The sequence below is a fragment of the Acanthaster planci genome, linkage group LG07, assembly GCF_054643075.1.
Source record: "Acanthaster planci isolate LZ-2023a linkage group LG07, COTS_SCS, whole genome shotgun sequence".
Classification (NCBI taxonomy): domain Eukaryota; kingdom Metazoa; phylum Echinodermata; class Asteroidea; order Valvatida; family Acanthasteridae; genus Acanthaster; species Acanthaster planci.
In genome coordinates, this window is record NC_141783.1 from 10,306,159 (window position 1) to 10,326,949 (window position 20,791).

Sequence of the window (20,791 nt, forward strand, 5' to 3'; positions counted from 1 at the left end):
GTTACTTCATTTATTCAGAAACCGCAGAGCTCGTGTTATGCAAACGGGAGAATTTCTTCCGATGAGCATGAATGATGCGGCGGTGCGCAGTGCAGCAGTGATAAAGTACGCGGCCACCATCAAGTAAATTTCCACGCATGTTAAATATACAGAGGTTTTAGTTTCACAGTGGGCTGGCCATTGATCAGAGTCATTTTGGACTCGCTGTTTACTACCAAGACATTGGAACAGTATGCATTTCTTTTGATGCAGGCCCTTTGGGTCTTAACCACTGACATTTTAACGTCTTACAAGACCTTTTCTGGTCCTTTGGTGTTGTAACTGCAAGTTATTTTTGCTCTGGGCTTTAAGGATCACTCACGGGTGCTTTGTGAATACTGGGAGAAAATTGATGACATTGTGGGAGTAAATATTCTGGAGATATTTGGGGCCAGGTCTCATAAAAATTTTATTTAAAAAGTTTGTTTTCAAACCTAATCAATACATGTATCACAATTTTACAGTTCAAGGTATTTTTTGTTCTCAAAATTTTTAAAATGTACAGCAACTGATGACGAATTATCTCGAATTACAGTTTTAATGTCATTGTGTACTGAAACCCCGGGATGACCTCTGTTCAAAACGTAGGGAAAATTCAACGGATCTGCAGCACTCCCACACTTGCTTACCTCTCAATTACATTTGAAAATGAGACGATATACTCACAAGAAAATTACCTACTGGGCTGTCCATTGATGCTGATGGTTGCGATCTCAAACGTTAGTTTTCTTTATGCCAATGAAGTCACATCCTACTTTGACGCGAATATAAGCTGTGTATAAAATACACACCAAATTTTTTTGGGATAAAATTCTGAGCATTCGAAAGCAGCCACTGCACCTGTACTGACATCGCCCAGTTTTATGAGGCTGCATGTCAAGTCAACCCATTATGAATTTTGTGCCCAACAAATCTATCCAGAATTGCTCCACCTCCACTAATGATAATGGGTGCACATTTCTTATAGTACACATCCTTCGGAGACTTTGGCTCAAGCGATACCCGCGTGTGGATTACCAGGGGTAACTTTCGCGTGCACAGCAAATTAATTATCGTCCCTGCGCAGCACAGCATTATACACTGAACTTCAAAAACTGTTGGCCCTGATATTTCATGACGTCACTTGGCAACTGCATTTCCGCTAAACACGAACCAGCAGACCGTTAATCCGTGTTGCAAAAACTAGCCTTGAATTTCCTGCATGACAGTCATTTGAACCATCTTGCCATGGATTATCAGATTGGCTATCTCAATGTCTAATACTGAGGTACATATACAGCCTAAACAAATATTGGAAAACAAAGAATACAAATACTTGGGGATCGAAGATTTATTCCGTTATATACACAGGGTGTTGTATTAACCATGATCTCATCAATTATTGGTGCTCGATTATGCTTTTGTCAAATAATTGTTTTATAATTAAGATAGGCCTTTAATACAGGCCGTACTTCGGAGCTATACAAAACGTGTAGTGCGACGGCGTTGATAGAAATTACGCCCGTCACCCGTTGGGGGCGTGCAACAGCACCTACGAGTGTAAATAGGTATGTGGAGGAAGTTCCAAGATTGCAGTCCGGAATATGTAGGTATAAAACGAAACGAAACTGATCCATTTGGGTCCAGAGCTATTAGCTCTGGACCCAAATGGATCAGTTTCGTTTCGTTTTCGCCGCTTCCTTCTGTGTTGTAGCCGGCCAGGGATACGGAGAATTTGCTAGATCAAAGGGGAGCGTTTCGGAGCAGGGAGACCGCAACAGATTGAACCGTGAAACCTAAGACTGCCAAATAACACTTTAGCAGATCGAACGATATTCTCTTTAGCGAGCACTGGGGATTGTCGGGGAGAGAAAACCCGCTTTGCTAGGAAGCAGGATACGGACAGAAAACCGCTGGCGGGAACAAGAATAGTATGCAGCGAGGATAACAAGAATAATTTCAGCTTTGCTCTTGCGAAAGAGAATAAGGAAATATAAGAGAAATTGGAAATAATGAGGTAAAGGCCGGTTATATAAGGTGACATGGTCGAGCGTGTAATAGATATAACATGCATTAAGCACTACTTGTTAAGCTCTTTTCCAGTGGTGTAGCAACTATCGTAGCAAATGTACTCTAAGAAAATATTGAATACATTATTTCCCGGTGATGTTCAAACACCGTGATTTTCAAGTCTGCGGTGACCATATAGAGACAGGCTGTCTGCAGCCTGCTTATTTCTGTTTGCTCTTGCAAGTTGCTGTTCTTCGCAGGCGCCCGGGGTATCGGACCTCTCAAATTGTCTCCAAGATTAGGTTTCCCCCTTGGGGCATACATGTATATCGTGTATAAAAATTTAAAGCTACAATATACATCCTTAAGAAAGAATACTTCATCTTATGCAGTCTTAGATCACTATTCATTCTCATATTGTGGCAAGTCATTTCCGTCAGATATATTTGAGCCTCGTGTTTTTATGCAAAGCACGACGTGCACAATTTTCGGTATCCTCCGTTTTTCTGTCTTGGCTGTCTTGTTTCATTCCTCTGGTCTCTCTCAGTCTTCGGTTCTCGGTTCTTCGATCTTGGGCATCTGGTCTTTGTCTCGTTCTAGATTTTTAAGTCTCGATTTTCTGGTGTCGGCCTCCGGCTTTTCCGATCACAGTTTTCTGATGGCTCCCCTTTTGTCTGTCTTCCGGTGTGGGTCTCAGTTTTTTGGGCTTGGTTCCGCGTCTTAGTCTCATCCTCCCCAGTGCTCTCGGTAATCAGATCTTGTCTGGCTTTGGTTCTGTGGTTATACTCTCGGTATCGGTCTTTGTGATCGACTACGACACTGAGAACTGCTGTTCCCAATTGCATTTCGAACAGTTGTCGTACATGATGAGTACCCTCAAAACTCGAGCATCTACATAAGTGTTACCACATAGATCATTCAGTCATGCGTGGTTCAAATTTCTGTCAACTGAAATTACGTAAGAGCACTTAATTCATGCCATATGAGTCTCTTTGCCAACCACCTTTTACCCTACAACTTGCCCTTTTTAAATAAAATATGTAGGCATACAGCCAGACAGTCTATCCAAACATCACAGAATGATCTGATGCTAGCATCAGATCATTAGGACACCCAGCCATCTGGACATGATGACATCAAGACATTTTCCTGAACAAGTGCATCGTAAGTCCGTCAAGTTAACTCAGTAGTTTGTATGTTCTCTTCTTTAGTGGATGAAAGCAGTCGTGACTCAGTCTGGTGTCCAATTTTATCTCTTTACTGCAGGGAGAAAAGACAAGGCCAGAGGCGACGCCGAGCTCCCAGAAATGGCATTAATTTTAACCCTCAGGGCCAAACATGTCAGAATTGCCATGCCTTGAGATCGCATCCTGTTATCAGTGGATGCACAGAGTACTGTACTGTCATCCACTACTAAAGCTGCATCACATGTGCCAGAGGACAACCAAAGAGAGAGCAAATGCTCCGCCTAATTTTTCAACCGTTGATTACAAGACGTCCCTACAGAGGCATGTTGTCATCAGCAGCTCCCCCCATGGATGTGGGGGAGCTCCCCCGTGGATGTGGGGGAGCTCCCCCATAAAAAGCATAAAACCTTTGGCTGTCTCCACTGATTCGAGCCAACGGACAGGAAATGGAAAGACGCCTGACATGTCGCCATACAATAATCATATTGTTATAATCTGATTTGTTTTGCCGTTTGGGCACTCAATCTAAACCAAGTAGATTGCAAAGCACATGCAGGCTGAATAATAGTGTCAAAGTCAGTTTAGCATATTTTTAACGATTTGAAATCCATGCTCTTTAAATTCACTTGAAAAATTAGACAACATCCATGGTCAATTCGCTTATTAATGTAGTGAGTTACGGGGTTGGTAATTCGTTTTGGGATGGTTTCGAAATCGAGGGAAAACATAATTAAGTGGAAGAAGTATCAGACGAACATTTGATATTATACCAACAACTAAAAATCCACGATTTACTGTTCACTACCAGAGAGGCTCAAATCTGAAATTAATTTGCGTCTAAATGAATTTTTAAGGAAAGTACAATTAACAATTGTTGCCGGCTGAGTGAGCTGAGTGTGCATGCATAGTAGTCCATGGTGTTTTGAACACCCAAAAGGGCAGATGGCACTCGAGACGAAGACGAGGGTGCCATCTGTCCCTGAGGGTGAACCCCATGGACCCCGTCAAAGCAAACAGTTGTTTTGTTATACCATGGTCATAGATGCATACTTTATTGCAAGACAATCCTAAATTAAAACACTTTGACAAATTGAAACAGTAGAACAGCAAATTAAGTATCAAATCACATGGAAAATTAAAAAATGGACGTGTTGACTTTGTTGACTTTTGGGGGGGGGCCTTTGCTATTTGATTTTGAGTAAATCCGGTACACTGAGTCAATAAATTTACGTGAACATAATAATTTGAATTCTCCATACTACAGACACTGTTGCTATACCTCTTGATTTGGGGCAAGCTTTTGCTTATAGAAACGCCTTGCACCAATACACTGTTTTCAGTGGATAGGCAGGGCACAAGGAACCAGTCCATTCCAAAGATGGCGGTCGCTAGTATGCAAAAGCTTGCACCCCAATCACGAGATATAGCAACAGTACCTTAGTTTTGGGAATTCAACTTGCTATGTTTGTGTGAAGTCAGATAAACCCAGTGTAGGGGTCCTACCAGATTTTATTCAAATTTAACTGGTACAAGGCTTTATACAACGCAATGCCCACCCATGACACAACAACTGGTGGAAAGATGAAGGTTAAGCCTATCCATCATTTTTGTAGCACGGCACAATCGCAAATAGAGGGATTTCACATTATCGCCGTCTGCGCATATCTGCATCAAAACCCAGGCTCTCTGTGTTGAACTTGGTCGCGCTTGCCCGCGGAGTCCACACAGTACATGGAGTATCCGGTTTGTAAGTGTGACGCCGCTTCCGTTAAAACCATGCCACTGCGCAAGATACACGACCATCGCAGGTACGTTAGTTTGCGATCAATTGTCGTTATTTTTTCTTTTGATTTTACGTGTCGAGTCATCCTGAAAGACTCTTCCACAAAAATTTGAATTTTTTTAATTTAACATACCTTTATGTATTTCGTGTCTTGACTTCTTACTTTCAATCTTCTGATCGTATTAAAAATTGAAGCTGACACATACAGCTTCGTTTTCAAACGCAAAGTGCGCAGATCGACGCTAAAAGCGTCGTTTTGGGATCCCTCTATGCATTTGATTGTGAATGCTATATAATTGTGGTTCTGGCAAGTCACGTGATCAATTCGCAACCAATAAAAATTTACCATCTATGACCGTGGTTTAATAACAGTCACAAGTGGAACATTTGCTTTCGATATTGAAAGCTTTGTTGGTGAACCTTGATTAATTTGGAAATAGATAAGCCGTCTGTTAATCAGGATAGGCTATGGCACACATAAATTCTAAATGACAGTGCCACGTTGTACGTAATTACACAGAACTCACGCACAGCCACGTGCATGCACGATGTACGTAAATACACAATACATGAACTAGTACTGCAATATCCATTTTGTGCTGCCTTGACACACACGACACAAGATGTGGCCAAAATCACACCAATTATTCACGCTTTCCCGGAGACCAACTCACGTAAAACAGCACCTACAGCGGCAGCGGTAACTGGTGCAAACCCTGGGATATATGAATTCGAAGACTAATTTTCCATAATTGCTAAAATGCAAGCAAAACGTTGACTCACCTGAAGGACTGGTCCTCAGCCGACCCAGGCATGTGTGATTCTAAGGTCGCCGTATAACAACATGACTTTAATATCCATCCGCTGAATCTTTGCACAAGCCATGTCTTTGACTTTTATTGCCAAACAAATCTCTTTTAAACATTGCCTTCCAAACCGTAGTCTATGATATTTGGGTGTAAAATAGGGAGCAATTTTTAAAATAAATGCCCTGAAATCGACGTGCGGCGCCCTGCTTGGTGGTATGTCAGAAAGTGTCCGGTGCTAAAACAGTGTTTGCTGAGCATGCGCAGTAGACAATGGGACTATTTTCCATCAAGCACTTCGTGGTGATAACTTGAACAAGCTAGTGACTTTTAATCAACTGACGTCTTATTTGGCAAGACTTCTGAGATCATGGTGTAGTAGTGAGTGGCACGATTTCGCCCCATAGTATATCTACATAGTTACTTGGCGCTGTATCTGCTGCTCATTGACTAAGATAATTAACTTGGCACGCTCAACGGTTTATTGGTAAAAGGTGTTGTTTTGAGTCGAACCACAGTAAATTTGTTGATGTTTCACAAGTCCTATAGGAAAACACTGAATACACAGTGGTGAAAAAAGTGACAAACCTGTCAATATAAATCAAAATTAACATCCCAACAAAAAATAAACAAAATCTTATAAATATAATTGCATATACTTTGTCATTCATCTTTTCTGTGTGTACGTATCGAGGCTCAAGTGCTTTTAACACCGAGGAAGCGATTAACAGAATCACGTGGACTCATTTTACGATCTGGTATCGAGTACAGTAGAGACGAGTATGCAAATCATCACTGAGTTTGACTTTCTTCATTAAAGACTTTCCCCATGATTAGCCAAAACAAAATAAACCCGTTTGCTATAATTTTCCACGGATGTTATGAAGCACCATTAGCAATGGCTTCTTCGTAAGACGGCGGAGGGGGATCATTTGCTGCTATCGGTGTCTCAGCCGGCGGGGCAGCGACGTCGGGCTCCACGGTCGGGTGTCTGGACGTCCCTGTTAGGCGATATCCCTGGGGTGTGTCCTTGGGAAGACAGGTGATGGTTAGTGCGGGTGGGGACGTGCCAGTAGCCTCGGTGTACGGCGGCGGGTCGTAGACGAAAACACAGTTTAATCGCCCGCTGAGGAAGGTAGGAATGATACACGGAAAGAGAAAGAAATTGGCAAGTGATGTGATTCAGTGATCCAACATTTTGAGCAACTCACCCGAACAGGAAGTGTGTAGATATGGCACTGTTCGGCCTACTCAAAAAACCATGATGAGAATCAATGCGAGGTCAGGGATAGGGAAGCGCCCAAAGGGTTTGCCCTGCAGCGTTTCTCCACGCATAGTAAACAATGACGTCAAACATTATGGACAAACAGTTTCGGATGCAGATCTCGTATTACAGGACACAGCGCATGCGCGCACTGGTCCGCGGGGAAGGCTACACAACTGATTTTCCACATTACACGATGCCTGCAGTAATACCATGCAGCCTTATTCCAAGCTGGCCAGAGGGATTTTGTGTTTAGTTTAATAGAGTATATGAATTTTTTATTACTATTGACCTTAATCACTAAAATTACCCATTGATTTCCTCGGGCACAGCTGTCGACGAGACTCCAACCTCACGCTCTGCCCGTGCACTCCTCGTTCTCCGTGCCTTCCGCGCCCGCCAAATCTTTGGAATGCGGGAAGCGATGGTTACGAGGATGAAAGCCACGGTGAATGAAATGCCCGTTGAGATCGGCACGTCGGGTACAAGAATTGAGACGATGAGCAAAGCTAGAAAGACCGCGGCAGTCAGGAGTAAGAAGAGCTGGGTCAACAGCCGGCGGCGGCATGAAGGGTTGGCGGTGCTGGAAGACTGGCTGTTGGGAAGACCGGTGACAGGTGGGGTGGTCGGGAACCCTTGTGTAGCCTCTTGGAAAGATGGTGGTGGGCTACGCAGGGACCTGCCGCTTATGTGGGCGCTAAGAAACCAAGCAATAAAAGCAGACAGCAAGTGAATTCACGTTTCCAGTGACAGTTAAGTGTAATTGCCGCATGCATCAGCCTTTCCATAAATTGCAACGAACCAAGTAAATTTTCATAACCCGCATTTGTACAATTATTATTATCTTTACAAAACGGTCAAAGATTGCTGATTGGTTGAAAATCATTCATCTCCCAGAATCGTTACATGCACGTCTATACAACTTATACGAATTAAACAGTATACAGCCATTGAAATTTCAAGTGACAATCCATAGGTCTAACAATCATTGTCTTATTATGAAATAAACAGTTGCTTTCTTTCGTGGTACATGAGAAAGAATCACATTGAAAATGATCACCGGTATGTGATGCAATACTGGAACATCACTTTTTTACCTGTTGATTTCTCGATGGCCAGCAGACGCATTCGGTTGGGCTCTGACCGAGGCCTCTGCATTTCTGGTTCTCCGTGCCTCCCACGCCTGCTTCAGCTTGGAGACCTGGTAGGCGACGGCTATGGAGACAACCACCACGGAGATTGAAGCGCCGACTTCGATAGGCGCCGCCAGCTGCAAACACTGCAGGGCCACTAGGGCTCCTAAGACGACGAGGAGCGCGACCAACTTGAGTATTTGGAACCAGCCAGACGGCGCCCGGCAGCACCCGTTACTGCTTTCACGGAGGCTTTGACTAGCACCGTTGACGGACCGGGCAGTCGGAAGATGGGCCCCCCAAGTTGTACTAGTCCTCGCGCGGTTTGTCATTGTAAAAAGCTGACGGTTTGTCGGCAGTAGTGTATGTTAATTTACGTGTACTACATTAAAGAGTGGATGTCACTTGTGGTAGTTTATGCCAACCCGTTTCATTTAACATTTTTCCGCATAAAATACGAGTTATGTTAGATAGAGAAAAATGACACGAAGAGCTCAACCATCATGCCATTCAAAGTAGCAAGTCAAACCACTTTCTAAGTTCACATGCACAACTTTTCACTCGCGATGCTATGTTGGGTAGATCAGTCATTTCAGTGCGGTTTCGCACGAACTACGGCATCTGGAGCCTTACTCTTCTTCCTGTATAAAGCACAAAAGTCGCACATAATAATGCGGAAAAGGTTTTATACATAAACTAAACTTTTACTGGTTTTATACACGAAGTAAAACCGTTACAAAACGTACCTTATCCGCCTTGCTTAAGATGATTTCACTGAGTTGCTTCGTACTTGAATCTGCTATTAAAGCAATGTGAAATACTAACAACAATTTTCAAGCTGAACTGCTATGAAGTTACCTGTTAACAGTACATCAGAATCTTTTGCAGAAGCACAACGATTATCTTAGCAATTAGCAGCATTTTTTCTGATTCTCAGCTCTATGACATTGGGAAAAGGTTGTTACAGATTTCAGCTATGATCAGAGAGTACGTTTCCCTTAATAGAAGACACTGTATCAATATTGCGTGGCACCGAAATGATGACAAAATAGAATTTTTTTCGTTGTTCTTCACGAGTGGCAAATTTCCATGGCAAGCGTGCTTTAAACCGGCTTCTGTATCTAATCTAATGCAGTAACCCTTTTCTTCATGCTGCAACTCATGTTTGGCACAGCATAGCAGTGTCGTAACTACGCCCCCCCCCCCTTGCAGAAGTGCATACCTCCGATACCCTACTGAAAACGTAACTGTGTGGAGAATACTGGCATCAATTACCTGTAACTGACTTGCTTGTTTTTAAAAAACAAACATACATACCAGTGCCCACAGTACATCTCTTTCAAAATCAACGACATCTAAGCATACCTTTAGCTTGAGTAAATCCAATCCAAGGAGCATTATCCACCTTGAGTACAGCCCAACAACGTATTGAGAAATTGCGAGTTACATACGACCTAGTTCATGCCCAGTTAGCCCATGGTTTACCCATACAACCCCGGTGTGTGTTTTCTGCTTTTCGAGCGATTACACTGCAGTGTGATGATAACGTATGATTGTCCTTCGAAGGCCTGCATAACGCCATGGAGGTCGGAGGAATGATAACGCTAAATCTGATGTGCGGTGTACATGTATATCGAACAAGATTTGGTCCTGATGTTCCTGCAGGAGACACAATAACAGAACGTAACTCACCATAACTTCAACCATGCTTCAACACAATAAATCAAGAAATAATCAGTGACGTATATTGCACCGGTAATGGATTTGCATCCTTTCGTGCTCGCGATGTCGATGGAAATTCGGTTAAGCAAGCGGAACTTACACGGACGTACAATGTACGTCTACGATGATGATTGCATTTGCAGCTCTTACGACAGTGGTGGTTGAACTTTGTGCACTGACCCGTGTGTGAGTGTTAGAGTGGTTACAAGTCCTTCGTTTGTCGTTATGCATTGAAATACCAAAACTGTTAATGTTCTCCAGCATGTTAAGCATTCGTGGACCGTAGGAGCAATGACATTAGGATGTCACCCAAAAGAGGTGGAATTTTAAAATAAGATGAAAGAAAGGCGATTTCTGGACTACATGTCTTCTCCCTTCTATTCCAGGGCGTGAAGGGTCAGCTTCACTCCCGCAGAGAGTCCATATGAAACTCAAAACTTGTAAAAGGCTACTTAGCCTAAAGCATGAAGGAAAGACACCGGGCAAAAATTTGGTTCTGAATCGACAGCTGTACCACGTGTTTGAGGAATAAAAGGTACAGCTAATGATGGAAATGCTAACAATCTTCTACAATTTTTATCTCTCTTGACTAACTCAAAGATAGAAATTTGAAGGTCAGGCCATGCCCAAATTAGTTGCCCGCAGCTTAAAATTACACACGACTCTGTGGGAAGTGGCTGACTCGGCCACAACCCATTGAGTCGTGGGTAATCGTAAGCCTCATGCAGTCAAGTAATTCGGACACAGCCTAGTTACAGTCCGTTTATGTGTTGGATCTTAGAAATAGAGTGGTTCCCAGTCTCTTTAATATTTCACAGCATTGACTGACACCACATCAACAACTGAGTAGTCGTTGCGGATTTGTCAGATCTATCACGCATGAGCGTATGGTAGGAGAGGGTAAATGACCTTCTTACCGGAGATTCGGTTACACAAGGGAGATGAGAGTATTTATATCCCTTCCACTTTAGCCAGGGGTGGGCTATAGAATTATCAACCCCCACTCAAAAAGGGAGAATAAAGAAATCCAGAAATATGCTGTTCTGACTTCAGATTCTGCAAGAATGTAACGCATATTACAGATGTATCATGAACATCGCCCTCATATAGTGTCATATGGTGTCAGCATCCCCCTACCTGCTTTAATTTCCACGGCCACGCAAGTCATCCCCAAGACATCCCCCCCGCCACCACCCCAATTTCTAGCACAAATTTACGCCACTGTCTAGGTACGTCACTGTTTCATTAACTTTCCTTTTTGGTTTCGCAACACCTCAAAGACCAAACCAAAGTTTGGAACGAATTCAAGGATGTATGGCCTAGAGGCTTTCATTACGAACGAGCAGCAGTCCTGAAAACAACGCTTCGTTCCTTCTGCTCGCACTCCATGGTTCCGATGAAGTGAGGTTGAAAAATCTCAGGGTGTATGCTACACAAAATATCTCCGGCGATCATGTCTGTCTTCTTCTTTTGGGGGGTTTTGTTGTTTTCAAAAGGGATGCAATGACAGCAATTTTAATCGTAAAAAAGGGGTGCTACATCGCAAAAAGACACGACACTGTGAATGTTAAAACATGAAAATTATATAGAATAGATGTCACTTATAGTGATAACTACGATAAGCAATATAAAGATTCTTTCAAAAGTAAACGTAAAACAAACCCTTGAATCACTGGTATAGTGCATAGACAGAACTTTTTAACGAAAACAGTGTCCACATGAAATACGAAAAACGAATGGAGTGTAGTAATGTATAAAAAAAAGTACAAGCCTAAACTGCCAAGCGTACAACAGGTCTACACCAATGCACAACTTTAAAGATGTAAAATTATTCGGCATACTGAAATATTTACAATACATGTATATAACATGGAATGAGCTACACTTTTATTTTATACAACTGTATCAATAACAGATGGGTTTTTAGTTTAATAGAAAAAGTACTCAAATGCCTCAGATGGATAACAAATATTAAGTGAAAAAAGCACAACGAAATTAACGGAATTATCTGCATGACAATGCCGGCTGCACATTTGAGAGATTATTTCCCGGCTCTTGGCCATTCAATGGTTCGCTTGACAGTCAGTGGAGGTTAAGAAAAAATTAGGCCGTTTCCGACTTACTTGGCTGTGGCTTAAGAATGGACAAAAAGCTATGATGTTGGCTGCAGTCACTGCCCATAGAGTCACGTGTAATTTCACTGAGCCGCAGTCAAGTGATTTGGACGTGACTTCGGTTGTCGGGTTCAAGATGGCGTCTGATAACAATCAATTTTGAAATTTTCCAGGGCATCCTGTCACAATCACGGCTACATATCGGCGCAAAATGGAGTATTTATTTGTTCATCTAGTATAAAATTTGAGTTAATGAAGGTGCTTAGAAACATAAAAGGCACTTAGAAACGATAGAAAGGCAGTGAGTTGTACAAATACGTGAATAATAACTATGATTTGGGACAGGAAAGAAAGGAAAGGACAGGAAAGAAAGCTGCTTCCGCGATATAGTTGTGAAGTACGCGTAAATCAGTTCGAAATGAGTTCCTTTGGGTGAGAGGAGTGTTTCCTCTCTGAACACCATGCATAGTTAGCTTGCTGTTTTTCGGATCTTAAACAGTATCACCAGCTACGGCTTCTTCGTAACTAGGCGGAGGGGGCTCGTCGGTTGCAGCCGGTGCCTCAACCGTCGGGCCAGCCATGTTGGGTTCCACGGCACCGCTGACGGCTGCCTCTGTGTGTAGTCCTTGTTGCGTGAAATCAGGAAGGCCAGCTGCTGGTTCACCAGCTAGGGACGCAGCTGTAGCCTCAGTGAAAGACGGCGGAGGGTCATAGGCGTAATCGGTGTTTGGCTGACCGCTGTGGAGAAAAAAAAATTCCAAATTGTTTGAGTCCTGATTGCAAACTCTCGGTTCCCAAAGTCATATAAATGTATTCCACTGGGCCAAGGTTGGGGTACTTTTCTGAAGAAAAAATATGTGATTGGGACACTTTAAGCTATAAAAAATCTTCACATCTTACTTGTAATCTAATTAATTTCGTCATAAATCGAGTTTGCCAACTTTTTAGTGAAAACATTTCGACCAGTATATTGCAATATTCTATTTTCTCTTCGATCTTACTCATACCTTACTCCTGGACTGCGAATGCTGACATCTTCCATATTTATCGAGGGGCCTCCGTAGAAGACAGCTGAGTTATCGACAACGTTCGGCCCTCCTTCGGCAACTCTCGACCCTATGAATGCAGTGCCCGTATAAGCATTCCATGTGGTGGTGAAGCCATCCGCGGCAGCATTCCTTTGAGGCCCTTCTTCGGCTGCTGGCGGTGCCTCGACATCGGGCTCGGCACTCCGCCGAGCCTTCCTCGTCTGTATCACGTTTGAGACGAACGGTACGACAATGATGAGGACAAAAAGCACAGTGCACGTTATGCCGACCGGGAATGGAATCGACGGAACGGCAAACGCGGCAATCATCAACGTAACCAGAACACAGGTGACGACGAGCGGCGCCAGCCAGGCCGGTGCCCTGCAAACTCCTGAGCGACTTCCATCAGTCGATGATGTGGCAGTCACAGTGGTCTGGGCACCGCCACCGGTGCGCTGCCGGCGGTTTCCAAAGAGGACATGAAAACCCGTGACGGGGAAAGTCTGTCGGGCACCATGGTGTGCACCTGTTCGGCGGTGGTGATGGTGATGATGATGTCGCCGTTGGTGATGGCGGTGACGTCTGCGATGATGATGAACACGCCTAGCCCGAGCTCCACGTCGCCGAGCCCCGACTCCCATCCTTGAAAAGTCTGTCCGCTCGCTGCTTTCACAGTCCCTGCAAAAAAGTTGTATACATGTATATGAACTTCAGTAAAAACCATGCATAAAAGTTATCTTCAGCAGTCAACGGTACACGAGCAACCCGTCTCAGCGTTAATCACTTACAATCGAGCATATTTCTTAGTTAATTACAGTGTACCCATCTGAAAAGTGAAGGGACGCGTAGTATTTTCTAAAGGCCAGACTGCAAATTTTCAGCAATATGTTTTGAGAGTTTGGAGAGTTTAACCCAAAAATATTCTGTACAAACAAATTGACGCCTATGTTCTTATCACGGAGGAAGCAGGGGTGGATCTATGAATTTTTCCGGGGGGGGAAGGCCGGAGACTTAAACAAAAATTATACTTTTTTGCGAACATGCGCAAACAATGATGAAACATGACATGACGTATTGTTTACACAAGGAGTAGGCCTGAGGACATTCTTATTCTTTCGGGACCCCGAACTAACTTAATAGAAGAAATGCAGCAATCATGTCATTTCCATTTTGCATTTTGTATTGTTTATTGATTGAGGTTGTTGTTTATAAAAAGAACTTCATTGTGAACGTCTAATGTAATGGATAAATAGTTGTTTGTTTTAGTTGTTTGTAATGCTCTAAATCCAGTGTAAAACAAATTTCCGAATACGGACAGTTAACTTATCAAATCAGAAAATCAAATCTCTTAAACTATTTGGATCTCAACACAACTTCACAACTTAGCACTAAGCCTATTTTATGCTGTGCCTCTGACAATGTTATAACTGCGCGTGCGTCATTCAAAGTTGGGAGGAAGTGCTTCTGCAAAATTACGATTGTGGGCTGGGACTGAATGCCACTTTTAAGTTTACAAGCACACCCAGAGGGAGAAATATACCGGATCGTCGCTCATTCTATCAGGAGATAATTACCCGATAAAGGGAACTCAACTGAAACATCTGGGATGTTAAACGTTCCATGATCCACACACGAGGCTGCAACGATTTGCGCCACTTGAAGTACAAACGGAAGTATGTAATACAATGCCGCATTTGGGATTCCCAGTTTATGGCATGCCATGGGCAAAGCGACTGTCATTTCTTCATGATTGAACAGGTTGAATTACGCAGGTACCACATCCGCTGTCTTTCCTCCATGCTGAAGATGAGTCCGCTTTTTGTTCACTTGGGAACGACCTCTGCAAATATTCTACATATGTACAAATAGTGCCATGCTGCAATAGTCCATACCCTCCGTGCACTGTCGTGACTGTTTTCATTGTGCATATACTGTTCAGTTGGAGTCAGCGAAAAGCGCTGCCGATGATGGCTGAAGTGACCCCCGAGAGGTGGACCAGCGGCCGCAGTGCCGAGTGGCGTCCTACCACAGTCGTATTGTCGGACCATAGAGGAAGGAAACGTACTCACCTTAGTCTTTACGATGACAATGTTGAATCTGGTCGTGAGAGCAGAATTTAACAGAACACAACCTCAACGAGCCACATGACTAGTCATTAGGGCCCACAGTGCGGATCATTCCCATCCATTGTTGAACCCAATTTAGACCAAGCATACATGTACGTACATGTACATATATACCACTGAGTATACGTACAATGCATGTACACGTACGGTATATGTACACCTACACCCAGACACATCACTAGTCTATTGATCATGTACAGTACATGTACATGTACGTGTACTGTACATTGTACACGTACAGTGTGTGTAGTTGTTCTAACCTGATTTTCAATGCGTGCCCAGGGCTGTGAACACTCACTGATTCTGTCAGGAATCACGGACTCACACGCACCACATAATGACCTTGCATCCAGCTCATCCACCATTATGTAATAGCCAAACCCCTGTCATAAAGCTGTGTTATAGGCAAACGATAGGCAAACATAACCGGTATCTATAATCTGTCGTGAATGGTGATACCCTTTCCCCCCCTCCCCCTTGGCGAATAAAGAAGATTGCATCCTCGCTTGAGGCATAGGCCATTTAGTTTTGATCAGGCAACTTTCCTCTTCTTCAACAAAATTCTGCTTTCTACTGTCTATGAAACTAAGGTCATTCAAACAAGGCACGAAGTGTTCTACCCAAGGACGACAATCGCTCTTCAATATTCAGCTTACTGATTTGCCGCAAATGAATCACCTCAGTAGACCACCAAAAATCCAGTCACTCGCCATCAAAAGAGGACGCCGCACACAGACTGCGGTCTGCTGACGACAGCGCAGCTATCAAAGATGGGCAAAATATGCACCCTACCCCTACGCACTCACTCTTATACATGTACACATTTTGTGACTGGGAAATAATGAGGGATGCCCCAAGTTTTATACAGAGCAAATAAGCCGATTATCCCATCCTAGAAACCCAGCGAGCTGTCAAAATCATGTGAGAGACCAGTAGGCCTGTGACGATTTTTTTGGGGGGGGGGGGTAAGCATTTGGATCAATTTTCTCCACCAACGTAAATGTGTTTACAATGTAGGTCATTTTCCTTTTTTGTAAAAATTAGGGAAAAGGCCGTCTCTCTTGTTGATAACCCGTGTGAGACTTTTAACATGTTTACGTTTGACATGTTTTGATTTGTCTTGTCTGCGAAAATAGGTTGTATTACGTCCTTGACAGGAAAACGTGCCATATCACATAAAACGTGCATTTAATGTTAGTGCCCATGTTTCGTCTTTTTTACTAGACAAAAGCCTTGCAAAATTGCTTGAATGGGTTTAAGTTTAAAGCAACAGCACAAATATATTCCGGCTAGTAATTATTTTCAATGTTTTGCTTTGGTGTTTTGGCAGAACTGTCCAACTTCATTTCAGATAGGAGTCTAGTAACGTATTCATCTAGTTGTTATCTGTCCAAACTCTTTAGGGGGCTGGAGTGCCATGTTGTCGAGTCCATCAATTCCTAGTCGAGCCCAAATTCCGACTCCAAGTCCTTCAATAAGCTTAAAATTCTCGTACATTAAAAACAGAAAAAGAAAAGTTTTCCAGGTTTTGGATGATTACTTACTTTGAAAGGGTGCTATAGCTGCTGATGACACAATGGTCATTGGGTGGACTCGGGCCAAGACTTTTACTCTTTTGGCCGAGCCCGAGTCAAGGCTCCTTTCCCTTGTACGTTTTTGGCTGCGTTGCGTAGGAGCCGCGATGCGTTCATGCGCCTTTCCCTTGTACATTTTTGGCTGCGTTGTGTAGGCGATGCGTTAATGCGTTTCACTTTCACGGACACAAGAACTGACCCCATTAACATAACACACATGTGCGTTGCGTTCGGCCGGCCGTCAAAATCGCTCCGGGAGGGATTTTGACGGATACGCAACGCTTGGCGCAAGCGTTGACGTACGTATGGAAAGGAGCCTTTAGGATTCACATCCAAGGCTTGGAACGCGTGGATGCGTTTCTATTTCGACTTAAACAACTGCTGACAGAGAGCTATCAAAACAACTATCAAACTCACTGATTTCGGACAAGACTGAGATCTGTCCCTACCCATTCTCCATGCTTGAACTCTGCATTTTATTTGCCATTTTTAGTAAACTTCCATTTAACAATAATACAGTTCATGTCACGGACGGGTACGCCCTCTCTGCCATGACTTGATCGTATGACGGCGGTGCGTTGTTGTCATTTACTGGTAGAAATTGAGACGAGTTCCCTTTAACGTCAATTTTTGTCAAGTCACCAAGTGCCGTAACTTTCGAAGGGACAGGCTGCAGATTGACGATAAAATGGTGCGAATTAGAAGCGGCACTTTGCGAGGACACTACTTCTGGTAAATCCCACTGGCTCTTGGCTCCTCCATGGATGATCTTTGTTACTACCTCTGCCAAGAAGGGACGGCCACTGATGGACGAACCTTTGTAGTCGCTGGACGTTCCAGCATCGGATAGGCCTACTGATCCGTCACTGCTGCATTCCTGGAGCGATTCCTCTATTCCATAGGCTGGGCTTGAGGCTTTGTCGTCGTCGCACTCCCGGTAGAACTCTTCTGCAGCCCTGTTACTGGCAGTATCCCCCGATGTGATTGAGACAACTTTGATCCTCGACGGGCGGCAATCCCTTGGTCGCCCTGAGGACACGGAAACCTCGTCTTCCGACTCGGTATCCTCATAATAGTCACAACATAGATAGCCAAGGGACCTTGTCGTTACTGAGCCGTGTCCTGCACTGGAAGAGTCTGTTGCTGCGCTGGATGTCACGACCCTCCTTCGAGAAGCCCTGGCTTGCGACTTGGATTCTTGATCGCTGGATGCACTTGACGCATGGCTTCGGTCGGTGTTCACCTCGTCCCTTGCGCGGCCGAAGACGCTGTGCACCTTGGGCTGTTGTTGACTTGGCACCACGGTGGGTATGGACGGTCAATTTCCCTTCCCTTGTCTTGATAACCTTTCTCGTGGTGATGACCGTTCTGGTGGTGGTCGAGGTGCAGATCGCGTCTACCCTGCTTAGTTTACTGACTCTGACAACTGTGTCACTCCTTTCCATTGTAGCAGGAGTATAAAACTTTGTTTATTTCGCCATACCTCCTCCTGTTATGTGTGTATTATTCCTGGATAAAAAATATAAAACCGAAAATTTCTTTCTTATTTCGCTGACTGAGTTCAGACTATACTTTTCTTTGACCACAATGATAATCAAACTAGTCTTTGTTGTGAAACAGTGAAGCTACCCACAACAGGACGAGATGCACTACACGTACCGAAACCAATTCCAGCAGGGGCGTGTATGGCATGCTGGTGTTATACAAGTGGAGTATTTGGCACTGGCGCGGCGGCGGAAGCGGGGGGGGGGGGTAAGTGACCCCCGGCCCCCACTTTTTGCAGGTCCTATAATCGGGTGGTGCTTAATGGATCGACCTATTAATGACTTATGCCCGATGGTCTAACAACACACCCCCTCCCTTTGAAAATCGTTCCGCCGCCGCTGATATGTGGTACCACTTAGGCCTATTCCCAGAACTGTGGGGTCTGTCGTGGGCACGACAGGGGACGACCATGGAGGAAGGAAGGGACGACGAACCACACATTTCTGAGGCTAGGTACCAGTATATGATTGCATTTGATTTTTTTTTACAGCAAAAGCCCGATTAATTACCCTTTAAACTCCTTTAACTCAGATCAGTCTGATGAAAGGTATTGTAAGAATAATAAAATCATGCACATTCTTACAAGATACATTGTATATAAAGGACGCTTACCTATGAAATATCTCAGCTTCAAGGTGGGAACAAAGCTGTCTGCCATTTCCACGAGGGAATCTCCTTTGCTCATCTGTTTAGTCGGCAGGCTAGCATGATGCAAATTACGAACACTCTTGCCCTGACGTTAGTGAAAATGTTCCCAAGGCTGCTTGTACCAGTGATATACTTTATGCACTATGGGCCCGTAAAAGACACTACTCTCAACGACTCATGCAAGTCTTTTTTATGTGAGCGAATGGACGGAGTGGGTAAAACATCATTGTATTGTCTCGACGGACGACGTTACGTAAGAGTTTTACGACAATAACAGTGCGCGTGTGTGATCTAAATCTATAACCATTGATTGTCATTTGAGTTTCAAGGCATGTGGAGCTAGGCGCGCTGCCGGGTTGAATTTCTTTGCCACGCTCTTATTTCCGAAAATATTCCGGAAAATCTTCAAACAGTGGTCTTGCAGGAGGAGGGGCCGGGGGGAATTGAGCGTCCGCGGTACCCAACTTCCTCCACCCACACACATTAAACATAATTACTCTCTAGAGCGAAAAGAGGGAAAAAACCCATTCTCAAAAGAGCGAGTTATACCCAGCAAGAAATGAGACCGAGGGGTACCCCCCCAACATGTCCAATCCCTATACACATTCCAGACTATTGTTACTTAACACATCCCCCCCAAGATGTCTGAAAGGAATTCCCCAGATTCCTGCGAGATGATGACCAACACAAAGCAGGGGGGGTTCTCTCCGTCTCATACCTTGCTGCATATGGAGCGAGTCTTTATAAAACCACTCAAAAAAGATTGAAAACCAAGAGTGCAAAGGACAACTCTTCTTGGGGGTTGTCCTTTACATAGCTCCTTAGGAGAGTGGAGATTTCACTCTTTTGGAGTGGTTTTTCGATCTCTTTAGTGTAGTTTTAACTCGTTTTAGAATGGTGCGTACTCTTTTTAAAGGTGGTTTTTGAAAGGACTCACTCTTGTTTGAGAGTGAGATTTTCACCCTTTTGCATTCAGAGAATAAGTACAGATCACTTCTTTTTATCCCCTTCGCAGGCTATAATTAGATTTATGTGCTTTTAAAATTCAAAGTGGAGAGGGAAACCCTTTATTCTGTGCCCGGGGTTTGTCCCATAACATTAATTTTGCTATACAAAACACTCTTAACGCGATCGCACAACTGATGTTTACTGCCCCAAAACATTCCCTTGACCCCCCATCCTCATTCTACTTCAAATTGACGTCTCAAACATCTCCAAACGGTTCAAACCATGATAAATTTCCCATAGTGTTACTGATGACAGTTGTTATCAGAATCGACATCATCAGAGTAAACTGTAGGAGCAGAATATTTCCATTTAGTTTCAATAGCATTTTAAAGGATGAAAACACCGAGCACATCTTTGTCAGTCCAAACTTTCGATTCATTTTCGGAAAGTTAGTTTAAAAAACTCAAATTCTCCTCCCATTATGAAGATTTTTCTGAAAATCAGGTTCCATACAGTTAGTAAAACCTACCTCTTCCCGCCCCCTTTCCTGCTTTTCTAGACTTTTTCTTACCCTGTTTCTCCTACCAAAGTTCCACAGTCTCCCCCAATTAGGAAAGCATGGGGGTCATAAAAGACGCGAGAATCAGGAAAGAACGCTTGGTGCCGGGTTCAGGTTAGTATCGAACTCTTTGTGGAATTGTGCTCAAAGAATAGTATCGATCAATCATGCATGTACTTTCCACAGCTTACAATCTCAAATCAGACAGGAACAACCATCAGTGCATAAACAATAAGTTTCAATTATTTCTTGTCGTATTCTGTGTCAAATTAGGTGAATTTTTTTTTAAACAACTTCGGAAAGTCCCATAATCCTCAGCAATGATA

At 43.6% G+C, this 20,791-nt stretch overlaps 2 protein-coding genes across 7 annotated transcripts; both read right to left on the reverse strand.

Annotated features, from left to right (window-relative positions):
- Positions 1–5,333: 5,333 nt before the first annotated feature.
- LOC110973709 (uncharacterized) lies at positions 5,334–10,097 on the reverse strand. 4 transcript variants are annotated; one of them, XM_087139548.1, is made up of 6 exons: positions 10,024–10,097; positions 9,567–9,860; positions 8,948–9,000; positions 8,166–8,842; positions 7,379–7,765; positions 5,334–6,930 (listed from the first exon to the last, which is right to left on the reverse strand). In XM_087139548.1, exons 4-6 carry the CDS (start codon positions 8,531–8,533, stop codon positions 6,684–6,686), a joined length of 1,002 nt encoding a protein of 333 aa, XP_086995674.1. In that variant the 5' UTR covers positions 8,534–8,842; positions 8,948–9,000; positions 9,567–9,860; positions 10,024–10,097; the 3' UTR covers positions 5,334–6,683. The 4 variants fall into 4 exon arrangements, with proteins under 4 accessions (XP_086995674.1, XP_086995675.1, XP_086995673.1 ...); XM_087139549.1 differs by lacking the exon at positions 8,948–9,000; XM_087139547.1 differs by lacking the exon at positions 9,567–9,860 and having other exon boundaries at positions 9,894–10,071.
- A 7-nt stretch (positions 10,098–10,104) lies between these two features.
- On the reverse strand, positions 10,105–20,527 carry LOC110973712 (uncharacterized). Of its 3 annotated transcripts, none has more exons than XM_022224731.2 (3): positions 20,478–20,527; positions 13,045–13,743; positions 10,105–12,775 (listed from the first exon to the last, which is right to left on the reverse strand). In XM_022224731.2, the coding sequence occupies exons 2-3, from the start codon at positions 13,704–13,706 to the stop codon at positions 12,529–12,531; spliced, it is 909 nt and encodes a 302-aa protein (XP_022080423.1). In that variant the 5' UTR covers positions 13,707–13,743; positions 20,478–20,527; the 3' UTR covers positions 10,105–12,528. The 3 variants fall into 3 exon arrangements, with proteins under 3 accessions (XP_022080423.1, XP_022080424.1, XP_022080421.1); XM_022224732.2 differs by lacking the exon at positions 20,478–20,527 and adding an exon at positions 14,640–15,118; XM_022224729.2 differs by lacking the exon at positions 20,478–20,527 and adding an exon at positions 15,135–15,316 and having other exon boundaries at positions 10,108–12,775.
- Between the last annotated feature and the right edge of the window lie 264 nt (positions 20,528–20,791).